Genomic DNA, 21,001 nt, shown 5'->3' on the forward strand with positions numbered 1-21,001 from the left:
GCTATTTGGGACATCAAAAAAACTAAGCCACAGAAAAAGAAAGACAAAAATTCCTCTATTCTTTAAAAGAACATAACAAAGCATTAAAAGAAAAATAACAAAGTATTATTTTGTGCAGCTGTTAATTTGTTTGGAGACTTTCTGCCCATGTTTTATCATTCTAGTTTTTCATTATGTAGCATTGATTTTTCTATTACAAAATTCAGTCAAGCTGAAAATCTTAACCATTCTAGAACCGAATAAACTACAATAAGATGACAAAACTGTATTAAAAAACAATCAAACAATCCTAAATCCATATCGCATGTCAAGATAGCTTAAGAGTTGGATTAAAAAACAAGCTTTCAAAGCCCATTTTAGGGCAAACAATTATACTTCTTTACAGTCATTGTTTCAAATTCCTTATAAACAATACTGAAATGTATCAGAAAAGAGAATTTCTAATGATATATAAATAATCAGCCAATTATTATTATATTCTAATTTGGATTAGCATTCCTTAAATCACTTGGTAATTTCCTACTCAATGTTCAACTTTATTGCATTCTACAAGGACACCTACTGGCCATTCAAAATCAGCCATTAGTTCTCTAAGACAACTCTAGTAGGCTGGTTACATAATAATAAGAAACACATACATACACACACAGAGACACATATACCCTACATGAAAGCAGAGATTTGTTCACAGGTACTCACACTACAGAACTGCACCTAAAACAGAAGCAGAACTGTTCTTTGGACTGAGAGTATTATTCTTGCCAAAAGATAAACCGACCAAGAATGAAACACCAAGTATCAAAATTTTTATCTGAAACACTGATAAATATCTCAGTAGGCTAAACATTTCAGAACAAACTCTAATGATCCAGCTCTCTTTACCAAATGACATATAGAAAAAAAATTTTTTTTCAATTTAGTTTCTGGGATACACTAATATAAATTATCAATAATAGAAAAAAATCACATTTTAGAAAGTTTTTCTGACATGCAGTATTAAAATAAGCTCAGGAAAATGATACACTTGTTAATAAATACTACATGAGTCTTTATCTTCTAAGCTAAAGGCAACATTTCAATCAGCTCACATTTTAGAAATTTATAACACTTCCTTTAAAACTGCTTTCCAGTGAGCTATAAAATCAAGTTTTTAATGTAGTCTGTCATTCCATAATACACACTGAATGGAATTCCTATTTTAATTCTGTATTTCATTGTGCAAATAATGAATTATAAAAACTTAGAAAAAACATGATAATCTACAATTAATTATGTCTGTAAATACATTTTACCTCTACCGGAGAGGTTCAAAGAACATACTTTTTAAATCTAAGAAATAAATAATTCAAACTGGTTTCTCAGACTCATAGAGCAAATTTCTTAGAAAGACGACTCTCCCCCCACCAAAACCAGACCACCACCTAATTTTCACAGTCTCTAACATCCAAAATATTTAGGGGGTAAAAAAATCTACCAACTAATTTTCTAGTCATTTTCCAACTTGCACTTACCTCCTACTATAGATTTTTGAGGGTCTCCACTTTCCTGAAGATTAAAAGAAAAAAAAAAGATTTGTAGTCAGCCTTGACCCTCAAAACAAATAAATTCACGAACTACAAAACGTGAACCTGGCCACGCTCATCTAAGACTAACACATCTCTCAACCCAAGTCCATATTTGGGATAAGCTCTTCGTGACTACTCTATCCTTCATGCTTCTTCGCCCACAGAGCCGGCCGGGGTACAAAACAGTCAAACAAACGAAAAAACTATCCTCACACATCAAGAGGTTGCAAGACCTCCGCTTCCAGGAGGAGCAACCTGATTGTATGGGTAAATAACGGCCAAGGATTACATAATATACAGCTACGAAGACTTTCAACGATCTGGCCGCCAATAAATATCTTTCTTCTCCGCTTCCTCCGTTCCCACCCTGAGAAACGGCCCTAAGAAGAAGCAAGCCCTAGGATTTCTCTCAGGTGCCTGCAATGCCGCGCGTCCTCTTTTCTCTCGGAGCTCCGTGCAAGGAATTCTTCCAGCCTTCACGACGCCGTCTTGCTCCGGCCTCTCTCCCGTCTCCGCCGGCGCCACCGCAGCCCCCCACGCCTGAGGCCCCTACGTCGCCCCGCAGGGCTCAGCCTCCACCCGCCTCGGCTGTCTTCTCCTCACGACCCTCCCAAGCTGCTAGATGGTCTTCTAGAGGTTCCGAAACCACCAACACCCAACACTGTGGCTACCGCCTTCCCAGACCACCCTCGGCAGATCCCCTCTATAGTTCCTGTAGCCGAAGAAGAAGAAAATCCCTCCTATCTGGCACTCCGCGTCCCCCAGAGACAGCGCCGCCGCCTACCTGTCACCCCTCTGCCTCTGGCTTCTTACCGCCACCGCCTCCCGCAGCAGCCTGCCAACTGCAGCGCAACAACCGGCCCTCCCATTGGGTGATTCCACGCTCCAACAACAGCACCGCTGATTGGCAGCAGTATGCCCGCGGCCCTCCCCCTGTGCAGAGTCTAAAGATTCCGGTCTCGAGGAAGGACCACGTCGCTTCTTCCCCGCCTTCTGTCCTCCACAGTTTCTCTTACTTCGGTCAGACTCCGGATGCACAGATGTGCGGGGAAAAAGTCCACTTCCAGCCTCCTTCATGTCATCTCCACCTGGTCCAGGAATCTGTGACCCAGGACAACAATGTTAAATTTCTCCTCTGCTTTCCTGCCGTAAGGTACTCGAGGTGACAACTTCCGTTTCCGGTTGCCTCCGGCTGGTGGGTTGAATCTTGGGTGTCCTGAGAGGTCAGATTGCTGTCAGGTAAATAGGGGAGCTGGTGGTAGATCTCTTGATCGGGAATGAGAATGAGACTCTACTCCGGGGATTGTCGGAAAGGAGAGACTAAATAGAGAAGGGTGATGAGAATGAGTAGCTCTAGAGGGAAGGAGATCGAAGAACTAGCAGGAGAGAACTATGAAGTCCTGGGGTAGTGAGGGGCGGTTGTAGAAGGATGCTGTGAGGATCACTGTGGTTGTTAAGTCCAGATGCTTTTCTTCCTCCTGTGTCAACCGCAACACCCCCCGCCCCCTGTTTTTTGGTTTATCTTTGAGTCGAATGAAGGCACAACCGCACTCAAATCGAAAATTTGTAAAATCGGAATACTTGTAATGCCTGTCTCACGAGCATTTATAGTACAGTTTTAAATAAGATTTTTCTGGTATGAAAGTTTATGACACAATGTTAAAAATCACACAATTTTTAGTGTGATTACTATTAAATTGAATATACACGGATACAGGGACTGGAAGGGGCACTAAAGGGGAAAACAGTTAATTTGTCTTTTATTTTCTAATGTTCTTACGGTACAGTTTTTTAAATGAGGAGAAATTGGAATATATACTTCAAAGTCTTCGGTAAACTGTGAAATTACATATAGTGTAAGCGGCATTACCCTTTTATTTCCTTCTTAGGGAAAGTATGCCAACACTGTTCCTGTACTAGAGCCAGCTCCCGTTAGTGGAGGTTGATATCCAACAAACTTGTAGGTTCACTCCAAACATAGGTAGATAGAAGGAGGTGAAAAAAAATTCATGATTACATGCTTTTTCCTTGTTGAACTTATTTCCTTGCTGTTCTTGTTTGAAAAGCTCTGAAAGGGAAATAATCACCTCTTGTTGAGTCCTTGGCACGATTTAAGTCACTTTATCTAATTTTAGTTTTTATTGTGATGTATACGTAACAGAAGGCTGTATAAAACATAAGTACATTTTTAAGAATTATAATTAAGCAAACACTTGATCACCACCCCTCAGGTTAGGAAATAAAGCATTGCCAAAAACTTAAATATGCATTCTCAGCAGAGGTGATTGCCTTTTAAGGAGGTAAAAAATCGTTCTTGTTAGGTGGGGGTGAGAGGGCAAAAAAACCCTTAGATAATACAATAGTTTGTGGCCCTCCAAAGAGCCATAGTACATAAACTGTGGTATTAAATTTTCATGTGGAGGGGTAGGGTGAGAACATGATTAGGGGAAAAAAAAAAGGTCTTAAGAAAGCACCTTTGGGGTACAGTAATTACAATACGTTGAAAAACACTGCCTTAGAAGCTCCCTGAATGAGTTTTTGTGATTCCATCTCCTCCAGCAAGAGGTAACCAGCATCCTAACTTGTAATAATCATTTACTTGTTTCACTTAAATATTTTTTCCTAGAAAATGAATTGTTAGGTTTTTCCATTTATATAAATGGGATTCAAAGTGTGTATTTTTTTCTGACTCACCCCTTGCTCAATCTTATATTTGTGAAATTCATTCATACTTTTGCATGTTGTTTTTCATTGTGTAATATTCCATAATTAATCCATTCCATAGTTGGACATTTGAGTTGTTTACAGTTTGGGGCTAGCATAAATAATCTGGCTAGAAAGATTTTTTTTTCATCGTGTGTTTGGCATTTTTGTGGAATTTTTATTTTAACAGTTTTTCCACCTGATTCTCTTGCATTTTTTTTTTTTTTTTTTGGCTGCGTTGTGTCCTCATTGCTGCAAGCGAGCTTTCTCCAGTTGTGGCGAGCCGGGGCTACTCTTTGTTGCGGTGTGTGGGCTTCTCATCGTGGTGGCTTCTCTTATTGCGGAGCGCGGGCTGCAGGTGCGTAGTTGCAGCACACAGGCTTCAGTAATTGTGGCTTGCAGACTCTAAAGCGCAGGCTCATTAGTTGTGGTGCACGGGCTTAGTTGCTCTGCGGCATGTGGGATCTTCCCGGACTAGGGCTCAAACCTGTGTCCCCTGCACTGGCAGGCAGATTCTTAACCACTGCGCCACCAGGGAAGTCCCTATATATTTGCCTGTTGATTATAAAATATATCTGTTATACAGATGCAAGAGTTTCTCTAGAGCAGTGCTGTCTAGTGCAAATATAATACAAACCGCATGTTATTTAAAAATGTCTAGTAGCCATATTAAAAAGGTAAAAAGAAACATAAAATTAATTTTAATAATGTATTTTATCTAACCGAGTGTATATATTCAAAATATTATAATTTTAAGGTGTAATCAGTATTAAAAGTTATTAACGAAATATTTTACATTTTCTTCATGCTGTCTTCAAAAGTGATGTGTTTTACAGAATATGCTGTTTCCATAAATGCAAACACTTGATCTGCATTTATATTTCATAAAATTTACAGTTGATAAAGCAGCTTTGCTTGCCCAGTTTGTACCAAACACACTTTAAAATTTTCCAATAACTGGTTTGAAAATCCGTTTTGAAATTTAAATTAATTAAAATGAAATAAAAATTTTTAGTTCCCCAGTTGCATAGGCCACATTTAGGGAGCTAGTGGCTACCATATTGGACAGTGCAGATCTAGAGTATATATGCAGTACCTATGACTGGAATTGTTAGGCCGTAAGATATTCAAATGTTTAACTTTTCTAGGTCATACCAAACAGTTTTTTACAGTGGTTTTGTTAAATCACATTCTCACCACCTGGGTGTGAAAGTGGAAGGCACATCAGCACAATGTGTTTTCCCCAATTTTCACAATCTTGCAAGGTAGGTTTTAACCTCATGTTATATGAAGAAACTGAAGTTGAGCAAGATTCAAATGATTTGCACAGGATTTTACAGCTATTAATGGTGCATTCAGGGTTTGATGCCGGATCTGTACAGCACCAAAGTCTGCACTTCAGTAGGATTCCAAACTCTTCCTTCAAGTGATCAGGATATCATTGTTTGATTTATGGCTATTCTGAAGTAGAAATAATTTTTAGGAGAAAATGAAGCTTCCCTAAAAATAGTGTTGTTCAACTTTTTGTTCTTCTTGAAAAGTCATTAAAATATTTAGTAAATGCCTATGAAGGGACTCTTACTGAAATATTTTAATTAGATAGAAGAGAAAATACATTGAATTTATTAAAGGAAATTTGTTTAGGAGAAATGAGTATAGGTATACTTTCATGGTTTTTTTTTTCAAAGATATATCTTCCAAATTACTTAATATTTTGAGCATAGTAGTATTGTAACTTTGAGATAGCCTTCATACCATGGTAATATTTCAATTTTCATTTTCAAAATCAAGCTATTTAATCAAAAATGTTTGACCTTTGTTTTGTATTCTCTTCCAAGTACATTGATACTCAAGTACATTTAATGTTATAGAATTGACATTTGCCAAAATAAGGGTTTTCTTGTAATCTAAAGATTTTTGGAACGAAACATTATTTAAAAAATATTTTTTGGAAAGCATAGAAGAAGCCAACACTTTATCATTATAATTAAATGCTTCTAGAAGTCTTTCTTTTGTGATAATGTATTGAATCTCAAAAGTCAGACTGAAATCTGAAACCATAATTTGTTTCCTTTATATTATTGAATCCACCAAATAATAATGAAATAATGGATTAAATGTTTCATTCAAAGTTGTGAATGTTGTAGTTTTAACTTGTGTTTGGTAGGTGTTCATTTTTATTCTCTTTTAAATGTGAAAATCATCAACATAATTTTTTTTATATCAACATGTCTGTAAATAAAAATATTAAATGTTGGCTAATTTGTCGGAATTACTGTGTACAGTTTTGTCCCCCATATTCTGGGAACTATTGTTTAATGAAATGAGCACTTCATATAATGTGTCTTTAGTATACACTATCTAATAATTACCTCTGTCTTCTAAAATTCAGTGTAAGAATCCTGCCTTATTATTGGACTTGTTTATAGTTATAAATGCAGACAAAGTGGTAATAATTATTTGGTTTGGTTTTATTTCTGGAAAGCGATGATTATAGAATTGCTACTGCTAACCTTATACAAATTATAGTATAGCATTATTAATTCATACCCTGTTAATTTGAAATTCATAACAATATAACGGGACTGAGCTCAAGTTTATTTTTGTATTATCTATAAAAATAACACTAGAAAACTGAAATCTTTATATACCCATTGGGGGCATATTTTATTAAAGCAAATTTATCGATTAAAAAGGGGTCCTAAAGGGCTTCCCTGGTGGCGCAGTGGTTGGGAGTCTGCCTGCCGATGCAGGGGACACGGGTTCGTGCCCCAGTCTGGGAGGATCCCACATGCCGTGGAGCGGCTGGGCCCGTGGGCCATGGCCGCTGAGCCTGCGCGTCCGGAGCCTGTGCTGCGCAACGGGAGAGGCCACAACGGTGAGAGGCCCGCGTACCACAAAAAAAAAAAAAAAAAAAAAGGGGTCCTAAGGACTCTGTTAATGGAAGAGTATGTTAAAAAAAAAGAATACTTACACTTAATATATGTATATCTGTATCAGTTTGCTGTACACATGAAACTAACACAACATTGTAGATCAACTATATTTCAATAAAAATTAAAAAAAAGAGTCTCTGTTGATCTACATCAAGAGTTAGCAAACTAGGGACTTCCCTGGTGGTGCAGTGGTTAAGAATCCACCTGCTAATGCAGGGAACATGGGTTCGAGCCCTGGTCTAGGAAGATCCCACATGCCACGGAGCAGTTAAACCTGTGAGCCACAACAACTGAGCCTGCGCTCTGGAGCCCGCGAGCCACAGCTACTGAAGCCCATGCACCTAGAGCCTGTACTCTGCAAACAGAGAAGCCACTGCAATGAAAAGCCCACACACTGCAACAAAGAGTAGCCCTCGCTTGCCGCAACTAGAGAAAGCCCGTGCACAACAATGAAGACCCAATGCAGCCAAAAATAAATAAATAAATAAATTTATTTATTAAAAAAAAAAAAAAGAGTTAGCAAACTACAGCCTGCTGGCCAAATTCAGCCCATTGCCTGTTTTTATGTGGCCAGTGAGTTAAGAAGGGTTTTTACAGATGAACATTTGCAATCTGATACTAAGGAACACTAAACTTTGAGCTCCAGTTAAGCAAAATGTTATCCCCCCAAAAAGGAATTGCATTTTTTCATCAGAAGACTTGTATTATAAAAAATTATACTCAGTTGTTATATTTAGAATTTTATCAATAAATATTTATGGAAATTTGTTTTTTCTCCTGTTATATATTTCTCCTGTTACATAATAACCTTGATTTCACCTCTTGGCCAACAAAGCCTAAAATATTTACTATGTGACTCTTTACAGAAAAAGTTCATGTGATCCATATGTATTAACCACAGTAATACCGCATTTTAAAAGAATCATCTGAAGAAAGCACGTAACAAAACTATGTACAACATTTTTGTTATAGATATTCATGCATTACGAAAGACTGAAAAGAAGGAAACAGTATTGCTTAAAAGTTAGGAGCAAGGGCTCTGAAATGAAACTGCAGTGTTCAAAACCCAATTGTACCATTAACTATTTTTGTTGCCTTCAGAAAGTTACTTATTTTCTTGGAGCCTCATTGTCTTCATCTATAAAATGGGGATAATAATGGTAATTTAAGTTCAAAGAGTTGTTTTAGGAATAATGTGGAGTCAAGACAGTTAAAGCACTTTATTGTAGTGCACCTGGCACATAGGGCATGGTAAATATTTGCTATTATTATAATGAAGAAAGAAACCAAATAGTAAATGGTTATCTCTTAGTGATGGGATTACCGATTATTTTTCTTTTTTATATTTTGCATATGTGTATTTCCAAACTATGAACATATACTAGTTATGTAAAGAGACACTGTTTTATAAAATTTCTTAGCTTCGAATTTTCAAGTATTTATATTGCTTTTCTTTTTAAAACATTAAAATTTTACCTTAAAACATAAATAGTAAACTTGGGTATTTGATATCTACAATATATGTATTTCTCCCTTAAATTAATCTTTTCCTGTAGACATGGCCCATGGACATGGACATGAACATGGTCATAGTAAAATGGAACTTCCAGATTATAAACAATGGAATATAGAAGGGACACCGTTAGAAACTGTCCAGGAGAAGCTGGCTGCACGAGGGCTAAGGGATCCATGGGGCCGGTAAGAATAATTAAATAATTTAAATAGAACTTATCCTAGAGAAGCAGTATCTATGTTCCTTTTCAGTGTATTCTCTTTTTAAAAAAATCATTAAAAATGGCCTTTTACATTTAAGTTTTAAAATCAGCTTTATTAAAATACCACTTATATACAGTAAAATTCACCCCACTTTAAGTGTATCATTCCATGAGTTTTGACAGATGTGTGCAGTTACCTGTGCAGTTATGTGACTACCACCACAATCATGGTGCAGGATATTTCTAGAATACCAAAAAGTTCCCTGATGATCCTTTGCACTCAGTGCTATCCTACCCCTGGTTCCTGGCAACCCTTGATCTGCTTTTTCAATTGCAGTCATACAGTCTGTAGTTTTTGTTCTGGCCACTTTCACTTATCATAATGCTTTTGAGACTTATGTACATTGTTAACTTATATCCATAGTCCCATCCTTTTTTATTGCTGAGTACTACTCCATTGTATGCATATACCTCATTTTGTTTACTGTTCACCAGTTGATGACCATCTGGCTTGTTTCCAGTTTTTGGCTATTATGAGTAAAGTTGCTTTAAACATTCAAGTACAAGGCTGTGTGAACATATGCTTTCATTTCTCTTGGGTAAATACCTAACAGTGGGATTTCTGAATCTTTTGAAAAGTGTATTTTTTAAAATAAAAAACTGCCAAACTATTTTACAAAGTGGCTGTACCATTTTGCATTCCCACCAACAATGCATGAGAATTTCAGTTGCTCAATGTCCTCATCAGTACTTAGTGTTATCAGCCTTTTAATTTTAGCCATTCTAGTGAATGTGATAGAAATATTTCTTTGGGTTTTAATTTGCATTTCCATGAAGAATGAAGATGACGAGAATCTTTTCATATGCTTATTTGTCATTTGTATATTTTCTTTGGTTTAATGTTTATTCAGATCTTTTGCCCATTCTATTTATCAGAGTGTTTGTCTTTTATTGAATTATAAGAGTTGTCTATATATTTTAAATATAAGTCCTTTATCAGATAAAAGTTTTGCAGATGTTTTTCCCAGAGTGTGGCCTATCTTTTCATTTTCTTTTTTTAAAATAAATTTATTTATTTGTTTGTTTATTTATTTTTGGCTGTGTTGGGTCTTCGTTGCTGCACGCAGGCTTTCTCTAATTGCAGTGAGCGGGGTCTACTCTTCATTGTGGTGCACAGGCTTCTCATTTCGGTGGCTTCTCTTGTTGCACAGCACAGGCTCTAGGCGCGCAGGCTTCAGTAGTTGTGGCATGCAGCCTCAATAGTTGTGGCTTGCAGGCTCTAGAGCACAGGCTCAGTAGTTGTGGCGCACAGGCTTAGTTGCTCTGCAGCATGTGGGATCTTCCTGGACCAGGGATCGAACCCGTGTCCCCTGCATTGGCAGGCAGATTCTCAACCACTGTTCCACCAGGGAAGTCCCTCTTTTCATTTTCTTAATGATGTCTTTAAAAGAGTTTTAAATTGTGCTGAAGTCCCAATTTAGCATTTTTTTCTTTTATGGTTTGTGCTTTTTGCATCCTAAGATTTTCTCCTAATCTTCTGGAAGCTTTTATAGTGTTCTTTCTTACATTGAGGCATATGATCCATTTGAGTTAATTTTTATGTCATATGAGGTAAGGATGAAGGTTAATGTTTTTGCATATGGACCTCCAGTTGTTCTAGCACCATATATTAAAAGACTGTCTTTCCCCATTAATTGACTTTGACACCATTGTCAAAAGTCAGTTGACAATATCTGTACAGTCTACTTCTGGATTCTTTTCTGTTACCCTGATCAATATATCTATTTTATGTCAATACCACACTGTCTTCAAATCAGGTAGTATAAAATAAGATGTCCAACTTTTTAAAAAAATTGTTTTAGCTATTCCAAGTTCTTGTATTTATATTTAAATTTTAGAATGAGCTTTTCAGTTTCTATAAAAAGCCTGCTTGGAATTTAATTGGGATCACCTTGAATCTTTAGCTCAATTGAGGATAACTGCTGTCTTAACAATATTGTCTTCCAGTCCATGAACAGTTTAGATCCTCTTTAATTTTCTCAGCAGTGTTCTTACAGTCTTGTACATATTTTGTTCAATTTATCCTGACTTGTTCCGTATTTTTTATGCTATTGTAAACAGTATTTTTAAACTTCAGTTTCCAGTTGTTCATTGCTAATATATAAAAATATAATTGCTTTTTATATATTGAATTTGTATCTTGTTACCTTGTTAAATTCACTTTTTAGTTCTAGCAGACGTTTCTTACAGATTCCTTAGAATTTACTTCATAGAAGATCATTTCGTCTACAAAGACGTTACTTTTTTTTCGATCTATAACCTTTTAATTTCTTTTTCTTGCATTATTGCGTGGGCTAACATTATAGTATAATGTTGAATAAAAGTGGTGTATTTGAACATCCTAGCTTTATTCCTAATTGGGGAAAGCATTCAACCTTTCATCATTAAGTGTAATGTTAGTTGTAGGATGTTCAGAGATGCCTTTCATCAAGTTGAGGAATTTCTCTTCTATTCCTGGGTTACTATGAGTTACTATTATTATTGTTACTAATAGGTGTTGAATTTTGTTAAATGCTTTTTCTACATCTATTAAGACGCTCACCTCTTTTTTTATTCTGTTAATATGGTGAGTTAATTTTATTCATTTTCAGGTGTTATACCAATCTTGCATTCTTTTGAGGTAAACCCTACTTCATCGTGATATATTATCCTTTTAAATATTGCTGCATTCAATTTTCTAAAATTTTGTTAAGAATATTTGCATCTATGTTGATGAGGAATATTAATCTGTAGTTTTCTTCTAATGTCTTTGTCTGGTTTTGGTGTCTTAAATTAGATTTTATTAGCTTTCGTAAGTCAGATTTTTAGAGTTAAGTGGGTTTTGTTCTTTAAAACATGATTTTTTCCACTCATTTATCCTTACCTGCGAGAGAAGACTTTTTTTCACTAGAGCACTCTGATTTGTTTCCTTCTCTGTTCAGGATACTCAAAAGAATGATTGCCAGAGCATGAAATTAGTCTACTAAAGTTCTGGCTTCTATGACAGGGAAAATCAATGATCCTCTTGAATAGTAATAGTATTATCGAGTGTTACGTACTCTTTGTGCCAAAATACATCATACATTACTCTGTTTAATCTTTATAATAACACTATAAGGTAAGTAGTAATCGTAATTGAGTAGAAGAAACAGGCCTCAACAGGTTAAGTAACTTGCCGAGCCTAAGTTGTGTATCTAGTATGGCAGAGCAAAGATTAATACCCAGATCTCTTAACTTCCTCTTTCCATGAAGCTGTAATGACTAGTATGAGCAAAGCTACACAACTGACCTGTGATGGATAGGCCAAGGTGAGCCTTGCATTTGAGAATTCTGTAAAATCCTGAGTACTATGACTGTGAAATATGAAATCATCAAGTGTTTTTTCTTGTATTTCATGTACGAAATGTGGGCATATAGATCTAATTATCTTATGCCAAAGAAAGATTCCTATTGTGATCCACTTAGATTATCTTATATTAGGTTGCATTTAAGTCTGTTAGAAAGATGAAATCAAATATATTTTACTCAATGAATGTGTGTCATATGTGAATATAATTTTCCCCTTTTTTTTCCTCTAGCAATGAAGCTTGGAGATACACGGGTGGCTTTGCAAATAATGTTTCCTTTGTTGGTGCATTATTAAAAGGATTCAAATGGGGATTTGCTGCATTTGTGGTAGCTGTAGGGGCTGAATATTACCTGGAGTCCCAGAAAAAAGATAAGAAGCATCACTGAAGATAATACCTGGAATTATCTTTTAATGTCTTCTTAACTCTCTTATAAAAAGAAGATTTCTTCACTGTAGCCTACTCATCTGTGTGTTTGTTCCTTACTTGGTTCTAGTAAGATTTAATAAAGTAAGAGAACATGTACCAGTCTGCTTTGTCATTCTTTAAAAAAAAAAAAAGTGTCTCCAGCCATATCAGATTTGGTTTGGAATACTTGGGGGGTTGAGCACTGGCAGCAGTCCATTCTGCAAATAGCAGACAGCCAGCGTATATTTGAACAAATGGGTATGTTCTAATAGTTTTTTTTTAAGTTTTAAAATTGTGATAAAATTTGCCATCTTGTCTTTAAGTGGTCAGTGACATAAAATATATTAATAATGTTATGCTACCATCACCACCATCCGTCTCCATAACTCTTTTCATCTTTTAAAACTGAAAGTCTATGCCCATTAATTAATAACGCCTCATTCTGCCTTCCCCTCAGCCTCTGGCAACCATCATTCTAATTTCTGTCTCTGTGATTTTTGACTACTCTAAGTACCTCATATAAGTAGAATCATTCAGAATCTGTCTTTTTGTGACTGGCTTATTTCATTTCACATAATGTCCTCAAGGTTCATCTGTGTTGCGTGGGTCAGAATTTCCTTTCTTTTTAAGGCTGAATAATATTCCATTTTATGTACATACCACATTTTGCTTATCCATTCATTCATTGATGGACACTTGGGTTGCTTCCACATTTTAGCTGTTGTGAATAATACTGCTATGAACATAGGTGTACTCTAACAGTTTTTTTTTTTTTTTGACTGCACCTTGCGACATGTGGGATCTTAGTTTCCCGATCAGGGATTGAACCCGTGCCCCCTTCCATGGAAGCACGGAGTCTTAACAACTGGACCACCAAAGAAGTCCCCAGATTTTTATTTTTAATTTTTAAAATATTTTTAACAATATTTATTTATTTGGCTGTGTCAGGTCTTAGTTGCAGCACGTGAGATCTTCATTGCAGCATGTGGAATCTTTCCTTGCGGTGTGTGGGCTTCTCTCTAGTTGTGGCGTTCAGACTCCAGAGCGTGTGGGCTCAGTATTTGTGGCACACGGGCTCTCTAGTTGTGGTGCATGGGCTCTAGAGCGCACAGGCTCAGTAGTTGCAGTGCACGCACTTAGTTGCCCCGTGGCATGTGGGATCTTTAGTTCCCTGACCAGGGATCGAAACTGCATCCCCTGCATTGGAAGGCTGGACCACCAAGGAAGTCCCCAGATTTTTTTAAAATAAATTTATTTATTTTTGGCTGCACTGGGTCTTCATTGCTGTGCGTGGGCTTTCTCTAGTTGCAGAGAGCCGGGGCTACTCTTCGTTGCAGTACACTGGCTTCTTATTGCGGTGGCTTCTCTTGTTGCGGAGCACGGGCTGTAGGTGCGTGGGCTTCAGTAGTTGTGGCTCGCGGGCTCTAGAGCACAGGCTCAGTAGAGCATTCTTTTCAAATGAACATGGAACATTTACCACAACAGACTATATTCTGGGCCATAAAACTATATTTAAGAGGATTGAAACAACACAAAGTATATTCTTAGACCATGAAGAAATTAGACTAAAAATAACATCTGAAAAATCTACAAGTATTTGGAAATTGGACAGCACACTTGTAAATACCCTCTGCTCAAAAAAGTATAGGTATATTAGAAAATAACTGAACAAAATGAAAACACAAATAGCAAAATTTGTGACATGCAGCAATAAGATTGATCTCTAGCTAGACTGATGAGAAAAAAGACACAAATTAGGAATACTAGTAATGAAAGAAGAGACATCACTACAGATCCCTTAGAGACATTAAAACAACAATGAAACAATATTTATTGGCAACTTTATGCAAATAAACTTTGATGAAATTGGCTACATCCTTATGAGACAAACTACCAAAACTCACTAAAGAAGTAAATAACCTGAATAGTCATATATATATTAAAGAAATTGAATCTCTGGTTAATTGTAAATTCATTTGCTGGGTTAGGTAGCGAAAAGATGGAAAGCGCAGTGCTTCATACATTAATAGAGAATAACGGTAGTTTTGTTCTCAAATCTTAGAATTGATTTTTCTTATCCATCTATATTTTCTGGAAGCAAGCAGTAAAGTTTTCGTTATATTTTAATTTGAAAATTATTGCCTGCATACCTTAGGAGTTGCAAAGCATACAAACGACTGTCAGCTGTTGCCATTACTTGAACTAGAACCAATTAAATGTGATACTCGTTATTAAAATGACCAAAGTACATTTGAGAGTAATGCTAATTATGTGTCTGCTAGCCTCATGAATAAACACTGTAGATGATTATTAAAAGGGTTATTAGCCCTTTTCTGTATGTTGGCCAAGTTCATAGTAAAGTAACAAAACCTAAGATGGCATAGCTAGTGAGTTCTAGAGTTAGATTTGAATCCAGGTTGGACTCCACAGCCCATAGTTACCACTAAATTATGTTACCTATCATGTTGTATCTGATAACTACCATAAGATGCCATAAAATTAACGTTTTGGATCTTTTCTCAGCGCTACTTTCTAATTACGCTTGAAATAAACAGTAGGGATTTAAAAAAATCTAAAATATGGCATGTAATATTTTATGACAAAGAAAATAATGAATACAGTCATTTTACTGTATACTTGTACTTCGAAGGGAACTTTGTTTTGATACACCTAATGAAACATATTTAGACATTTTTTTAAAGTAACATGAGGACTTTGGAGAGACAAGTTGGCACAGAAAATGTGTACAAAGACAAAACCATGGAAAGAATAAGAATTTATCCAAGTGGGCAATTAATATGATGGAAGAAACAAATTAGAAGAAAAAAAAGGAAAAGAAGGGGTTGTAGGATTATGGACCTGATGAAAGCAGCAGAGACAAGCAGAACTTGCACAATAGGATGTATTTACAATCATCCACTCGCTGCTTCAATCAAATATAGACCTTAATGATACTGTGGAAAGGAAGGTACTTTACATTGGGTTTTAACACAGTCTACATATTAACATAAATTTGTTTAAGTTTGGAGAGAGAGGTCATTGGCAAGGCTTGCTTGGTTAGGGACTAGATAAAACTATTCCAGTAGAAATAAATTGAGTCTTACCCTTCATTCTTCTCTTTCTCTTCCCTATCACTGATCATATTTGTCATTTTTCTTTTTAAAAATGTGGGTATCAGAGACTAGACAGACATTTTCTAACACGGTGGTTCCCCAAATGGGATACACACAACTCATGGGATGTGCGAGACTATGCATTGGTGTGAGAAGAGAATAAACTTAAACATATTTATTTTCATGTTTAATAAAAATGAATTCAATTTTGCTAATGTTTAACGTACAGACAATGGGGTTTTCCCTTATTTGGTGGCTACCAAGTGATCACATAGAATTGTTGGTAACTAAGGTATCCTGAGGGGAAAGTGGGAGTTCTGCCCTCCAAAGGGGAGAACAAAGGGACTTTTCAGTGGATTGCTGCAGATTGTACTTTATATGTACTTGGTTCTTGGAATTTATTATCTACTAGTTTTACTAAACTAAACTTCATGGAGTGAGTAAGTGCCTTAAAAAGATTTTTTACAAAGAAGCTGCTAATAGTGATATGCATGAACAAGCAAACAAGAAGAAAATAAGTTATGAACTCTTCATCAGCAACATTACCAGGTAAATTACAATGAGCTAACCATGAAAAAAAGTCAACCAAAAAAAAAAAAGATCAAAATATGGGTTGGACCCACTGTTAGTACAATAAACCTTGCCCTAAGAGTATATAAATCTGATATATTAACTAATGATGGCATGTAGTCCTTTTTTAAAAATATGTATTTATTTATTTGGCTACTCGGGTCTTAGCTGAGGCACGCAGGATCTTCGTTATCACGTGTGGGATGTTTGTTGCAGCATGTGGGATCTTTACTTGTGGCATGTGGAATCTTTAGTTGCTGGCATGCTGGCTCTTAGTTGTGGCATGTGGAATCTAGTTCCCTGACCAGGAATTGAACTCGGGCCCCCTGCATTGGGGGTGCGGAGTCTTAACCTCTGGACCACCAGGGAAGTCCCCATGTAGTCTTCATGATTAGGAAAACATTTAAAATTATGTTTGACAAAAATTACTAAAATCGGGGACTTCCCTGGTGGTCCAGCTATTAAGGCTCTGTGCTTCCACTGCAGGGGGCCTGGGTTCCATCCCTGGTCTGAGAACTAAGATCCCACATGCCGAGCGGTAAGGCCAAAAAAATTACTAAAATTGACTGTAGTGATGGTACACATATCTGTGAATATAATAATAACCACTGAATTAAACACTTAAAAAAATTATGTTTAATCTTTGTGTTACCCTTAATTTCTATATTTGTGTATTCTTAATGTCGATGATAATAGTTACATATTACATATAAAATGTTAAGACAAAGACGGGGATTTAATGTACTTTCTCCTCAGAGTATTCAGCTGTCATTAAAAAATAGCATTCAGAGGACTCATCAGATTAAAAAAATTTTTTTATGTATAGATTATTATATAAAACCTGGGTAGTTTAGCACCAAAAATTAAATGTTATTTCGTGATGGCCTCTCACTCAGTTGGCAACATGAGTTTCAAAATTTGATATAATCCTCATGGATCCTCAGAATCTTTAGAATTTCAAGTTATTCAAATTAAACAGCTATACTATTGAGAGTAGAATCGTCCACTTGTGTCCTAATTTGCCTCAATATCAGTTAGCAGAGAGAAATGGGGTGGTTTTTTTGCTTTCCTTTTTATTTTTGTTTGGGGTCAGAAAATCAGCTTCAGGAACTCAGAAACTAGACCACACAATGGAAATTGCATTGCCTGCCAATAATTATATTAAAAAGGATCTATTGCAGAGTGTTATTTTAACACATATGTTATATATAAAATATATATTATATACTTTATTTTTATATAGTATTACATTTATCATATATTATAAATATAATATTCAAAATGCTTAACTCATTAAATTATTAGATGCCATATATTGTGTTAGATTGAATTAACTTTGACACATATAACAATTTAAAACTGGCTTTAGCTGTTTAAAAACAACAACAACAAAATTCCTTGTCTCAAGGTCTGTATATTTTTCTGTTGAATCTCACATAAAAAAAAAAAAAACAAAAAACTCTTGAAATGTGGCCCCAAGTTACAAAACTACCTAAAAAGGATTGCTAAAGACTTATGTTTCTGGAAATCCATTGCAAAATAAGAACACTAAGTACATTTAAGATGTAAATCAGAAGATTTTGTGCCATTTGGAAAAGTCATATATTTTCATTTTGTGTTTTAAAACTGAAAGAATAATTCTTAATAATGTTCCAAAGACTGCCCTGCAAAGCAAATTATGACTAGAAAGAAATATTTCACGTTTAGGTTTTTACCAGAGTATTTGTAAATTATTAATTAAATCTCATTATAAATAAAGCATTTAATACCCCATGCAAATGTTCCACCTACTTTAATTTTAATTGCTCAGTTCCCAAACTGAATTTGGAAATAATAACAGCATTTAACTTGCCTTTTCCTGCTGACTTGATAATTAACCAAACATCTTTCTAAATGTACTTATTTTAAATACATTGGTCAGACATTTTTACTTATTGTAGAAGAGCAAAGGGATTTAAAAAAAATCTTTACATTACACATTTGAATGAATGACACAGTTAAGTGAATGTTTTGTGATTATAGCTCTTCTTGTGTTACATGTATGATATATTTTATTTCATTTATTCTCTATTGCTACAAAATTTCCTGGGAAATACTGCTCAGGGACATAGTACTGAAGGCCAACTCTGTGGTTCACAGTAACCATGGCAATAGCTGTCCTAAAAATAAAGAGTCCCTGTATCAGCACAGATGGAATCATCTTACTGAGGAAGAATCAGGTTCACAGGCAGTGGTATCACCTGGACCTGGGAATCCCATGTGATAGTAACATGAGGGTTTAATACAGATAGAAAAGTTTAAAATTAGATCTTATATTTAGACCAGGATTTCTAGTGAAACATAATTAAAAATTAAAACCGTTGGAACTATGTAAGTTCCAACAAGGAAACATGTCACAATTCATGTATTTAACAATACAGGGAGACTTCCCTGGTGGTCCAGTGGGTAAGACTCCGCAATCCCAATGCAGGGGGCCCGGGTTCAATCCCTGGTCGAGGAACTAGATCCCACATGCATGCCGCAACTAAAGATCTCGCATGCCACAACTAAACATGCCGCAACGAAGATCCCGTGTGCTGCAAGTAAGACCTGGCACAGCCAAAATAAATATAACAAATAAATAAATAAATATTTTTTAAAAATACAGAGATTAAACTCAAGGTATTAATTCCTTCATTCATGGCTTATAAATGCTCCCTTATATTTGGCCTGGGTTTATCAGCAATTATAGTTCTAATAAATCAATTTCTACATTTATAAGTAAATGAAAGAAATTTTTACAGCCTTAAACCCTAAACATATTTCTATTATAGCACTAATCATAATGTGTCTTAATTATTCACTCAGTGTCTGACTCCTTCATTAAATCATGGCCTCCTTGAAGACAGGGACTGTACCTTTGTGATAGATGTTTAGGCAGTGTCTGTTGAATGAATGAATTCAAACTTAAAGATCTAGGGCTTCCCTGGTGGCACAGTGGTTAAGAATCTGCCTGCCAATTCAGGGGACATGGGTTCCAGCCCTGGTCCGGGAAGATCGCACGTGCCAGGGAGCAACTAAGCCCGTGCCAGGGAGCAACTACTGAGCCTGTGCTCTAGAGCCCATGGGCTACAGCTACTGAGCCTGAGCGCCATAACTACTGAAGCCCACGTGCGTAGAGCCTGAGCTCTGTAACAAGAGAAGCCACTGCAATGAGAAGCCTGCGCATCACACCAAAGAGTAGGCCCCACTCGCTGCAACTAGAGAAAGCAATGAAGACCCAACGCAGTCAAAAATAAATGAATAAAATAAATAAATGTATTAAAAAAAGTTTATATTAAGAAAACAAAATTAGAGATCTAAATATACAAGTGAGGTAATAGAGATGATTAGTCACAGATTAACACCTTATCTATGAATCAATAAAGGGTTAGTGGGAATGAAGGATTGGAGAGGGTCACATATTTTCCAATGTCTAAGAGACTTCATTCGTTCCAATTGCCTACAAGAAAACAGATCATTTACAAAAGGCCTGTGATGGTAACCTGGGCACATATTCCAGGACTGGGAGGCATTTCCCCAATCCCTTGGCGAGGATGTTAGAACTGAGCTAAGCCTAAGCTTTCTGACACATGCTATGTAACCTTCCCCTACTTGCTGATGAGTTGGTAATAAAAATACTAACCATCAGAGGTCAAGACTAATTTCTGGCAGCCGTTCCGCGGAGGGACGAGGCACAGCCGCGGAACCGCCGCCAGATTCGCTCTTTGTCCACGCCGCCTGTCGCGCCGGCCGTCGCGCCGCCCGCCCGCCCGCCAGCCCCGCGTCCGCCGCCGCCGCCGCCGCCGCCACCGCCATGGGAGTGCAGGTGGAGACCATCTCCCCCGGAGACGGGCGCACGTTCCCGAAGCGCGGCCAGACCTGCGTGGTACACTACACCGGGATGCTTGAAGATGGAAAGAAATTCGATTCCTCCCAGGACAGAAACAAGCCCTTTAAGTTTGTGCTGGGTAAGCAGGAGGTGATCCGAGGCTGGGAAGAAGGGGTTGCCCAGATGAGCGTGGGTCAGAGAGCCAAGCTATCTCCCCAGACTATGCCTATGGCGCCACTGGGCACCCAGGCATCATCCCACCAAATGCCACTCTCGTCTTTGATGTGGAGCTTCTAAAACTGGAATGACAGGAATGGCCTCCTCCCTGATCTCCCCATTCTTGGATGTGCCATGGAAGGATCTGGCGCCTCCAGATGCGCACAGCGAGTCCGTAGGGAGCTTTTCCTGATGTTCCACTACGCTCTTCGTATAAACATCTTCCCTGACTGAATGTGTTCTGTCACCGTCTTTGCTCTTCCCCTTTCTCCTCGTATGTCTGTTGACCTGAACTATATGCCATAAACCTCAAGTTACCCATTTTAGTTTGTTTTCGTTTTGGGGTGAAGATTGAGTTTCAGTCCTTTGGATCTAGGTTTCCAGTTAAGTACTAGTCAAGTATTAACAGCACAAATAATGGGTTAACTTTAGAATAGGAATTGGTGTTGGGGGGAGTGCAAGAATCTTTATTTTATTTTATTTTTGGATGAAAGTTTTATCTATTATATATTAAACATTCTTGCTGCTGCGCTGCAAAG

General features: G+C 36.9%; 1 protein-coding gene and 1 pseudogene across 1 annotated transcript; both read left to right on the forward strand.

The window, feature by feature from the left end:
- The first annotated feature begins 2,749 nt into the window (after window positions 1-2,749).
- Window positions 2,750-12,830, forward strand: NDUFB3 (NADH:ubiquinone oxidoreductase subunit B3). Its single transcript, XM_065881117.1, has 3 exons — window positions 2,750-2,804; window positions 8,761-8,902; window positions 12,537-12,830. The coding sequence occupies exons 2-3, from the start codon at window positions 8,763-8,765 to the stop codon at window positions 12,691-12,693; spliced, it is 297 nt and encodes a 98-aa protein (XP_065737189.1). The 5' UTR covers window positions 2,750-2,804; window positions 8,761-8,762; the 3' UTR covers window positions 12,694-12,830.
- A 7,401-nt stretch (window positions 12,831-20,231) lies between these two features.
- Window positions 20,232-20,554, forward strand: LOC136125775 (peptidyl-prolyl cis-trans isomerase FKBP1A pseudogene; annotated as a pseudogene).
- The last annotated feature ends 447 nt before the right edge of the window (window positions 20,555-21,001 follow it).

This window comes from Phocoena phocoena, chromosome 7 (assembly GCF_963924675.1).
Source record: "Phocoena phocoena chromosome 7, mPhoPho1.1, whole genome shotgun sequence".
Classification (NCBI taxonomy): Eukaryota; Metazoa; Chordata; class Mammalia; order Artiodactyla; family Phocoenidae; genus Phocoena; species Phocoena phocoena.

Coding starts and splice junctions, on each gene's coding strand:
- NDUFB3 (XM_065881117.1), top strand. CDS start 8,763: ATGGCCCATGGACATGGACATGAACATGGTCATAGTAAAATGGAACTT. Junction 8,903..12,536: donor CTAAGGGATCCATGGGGCCG/GTAAGAATAATT, acceptor TTTTTCCTCTAG/CAATGAAGCTTGGAGATACA.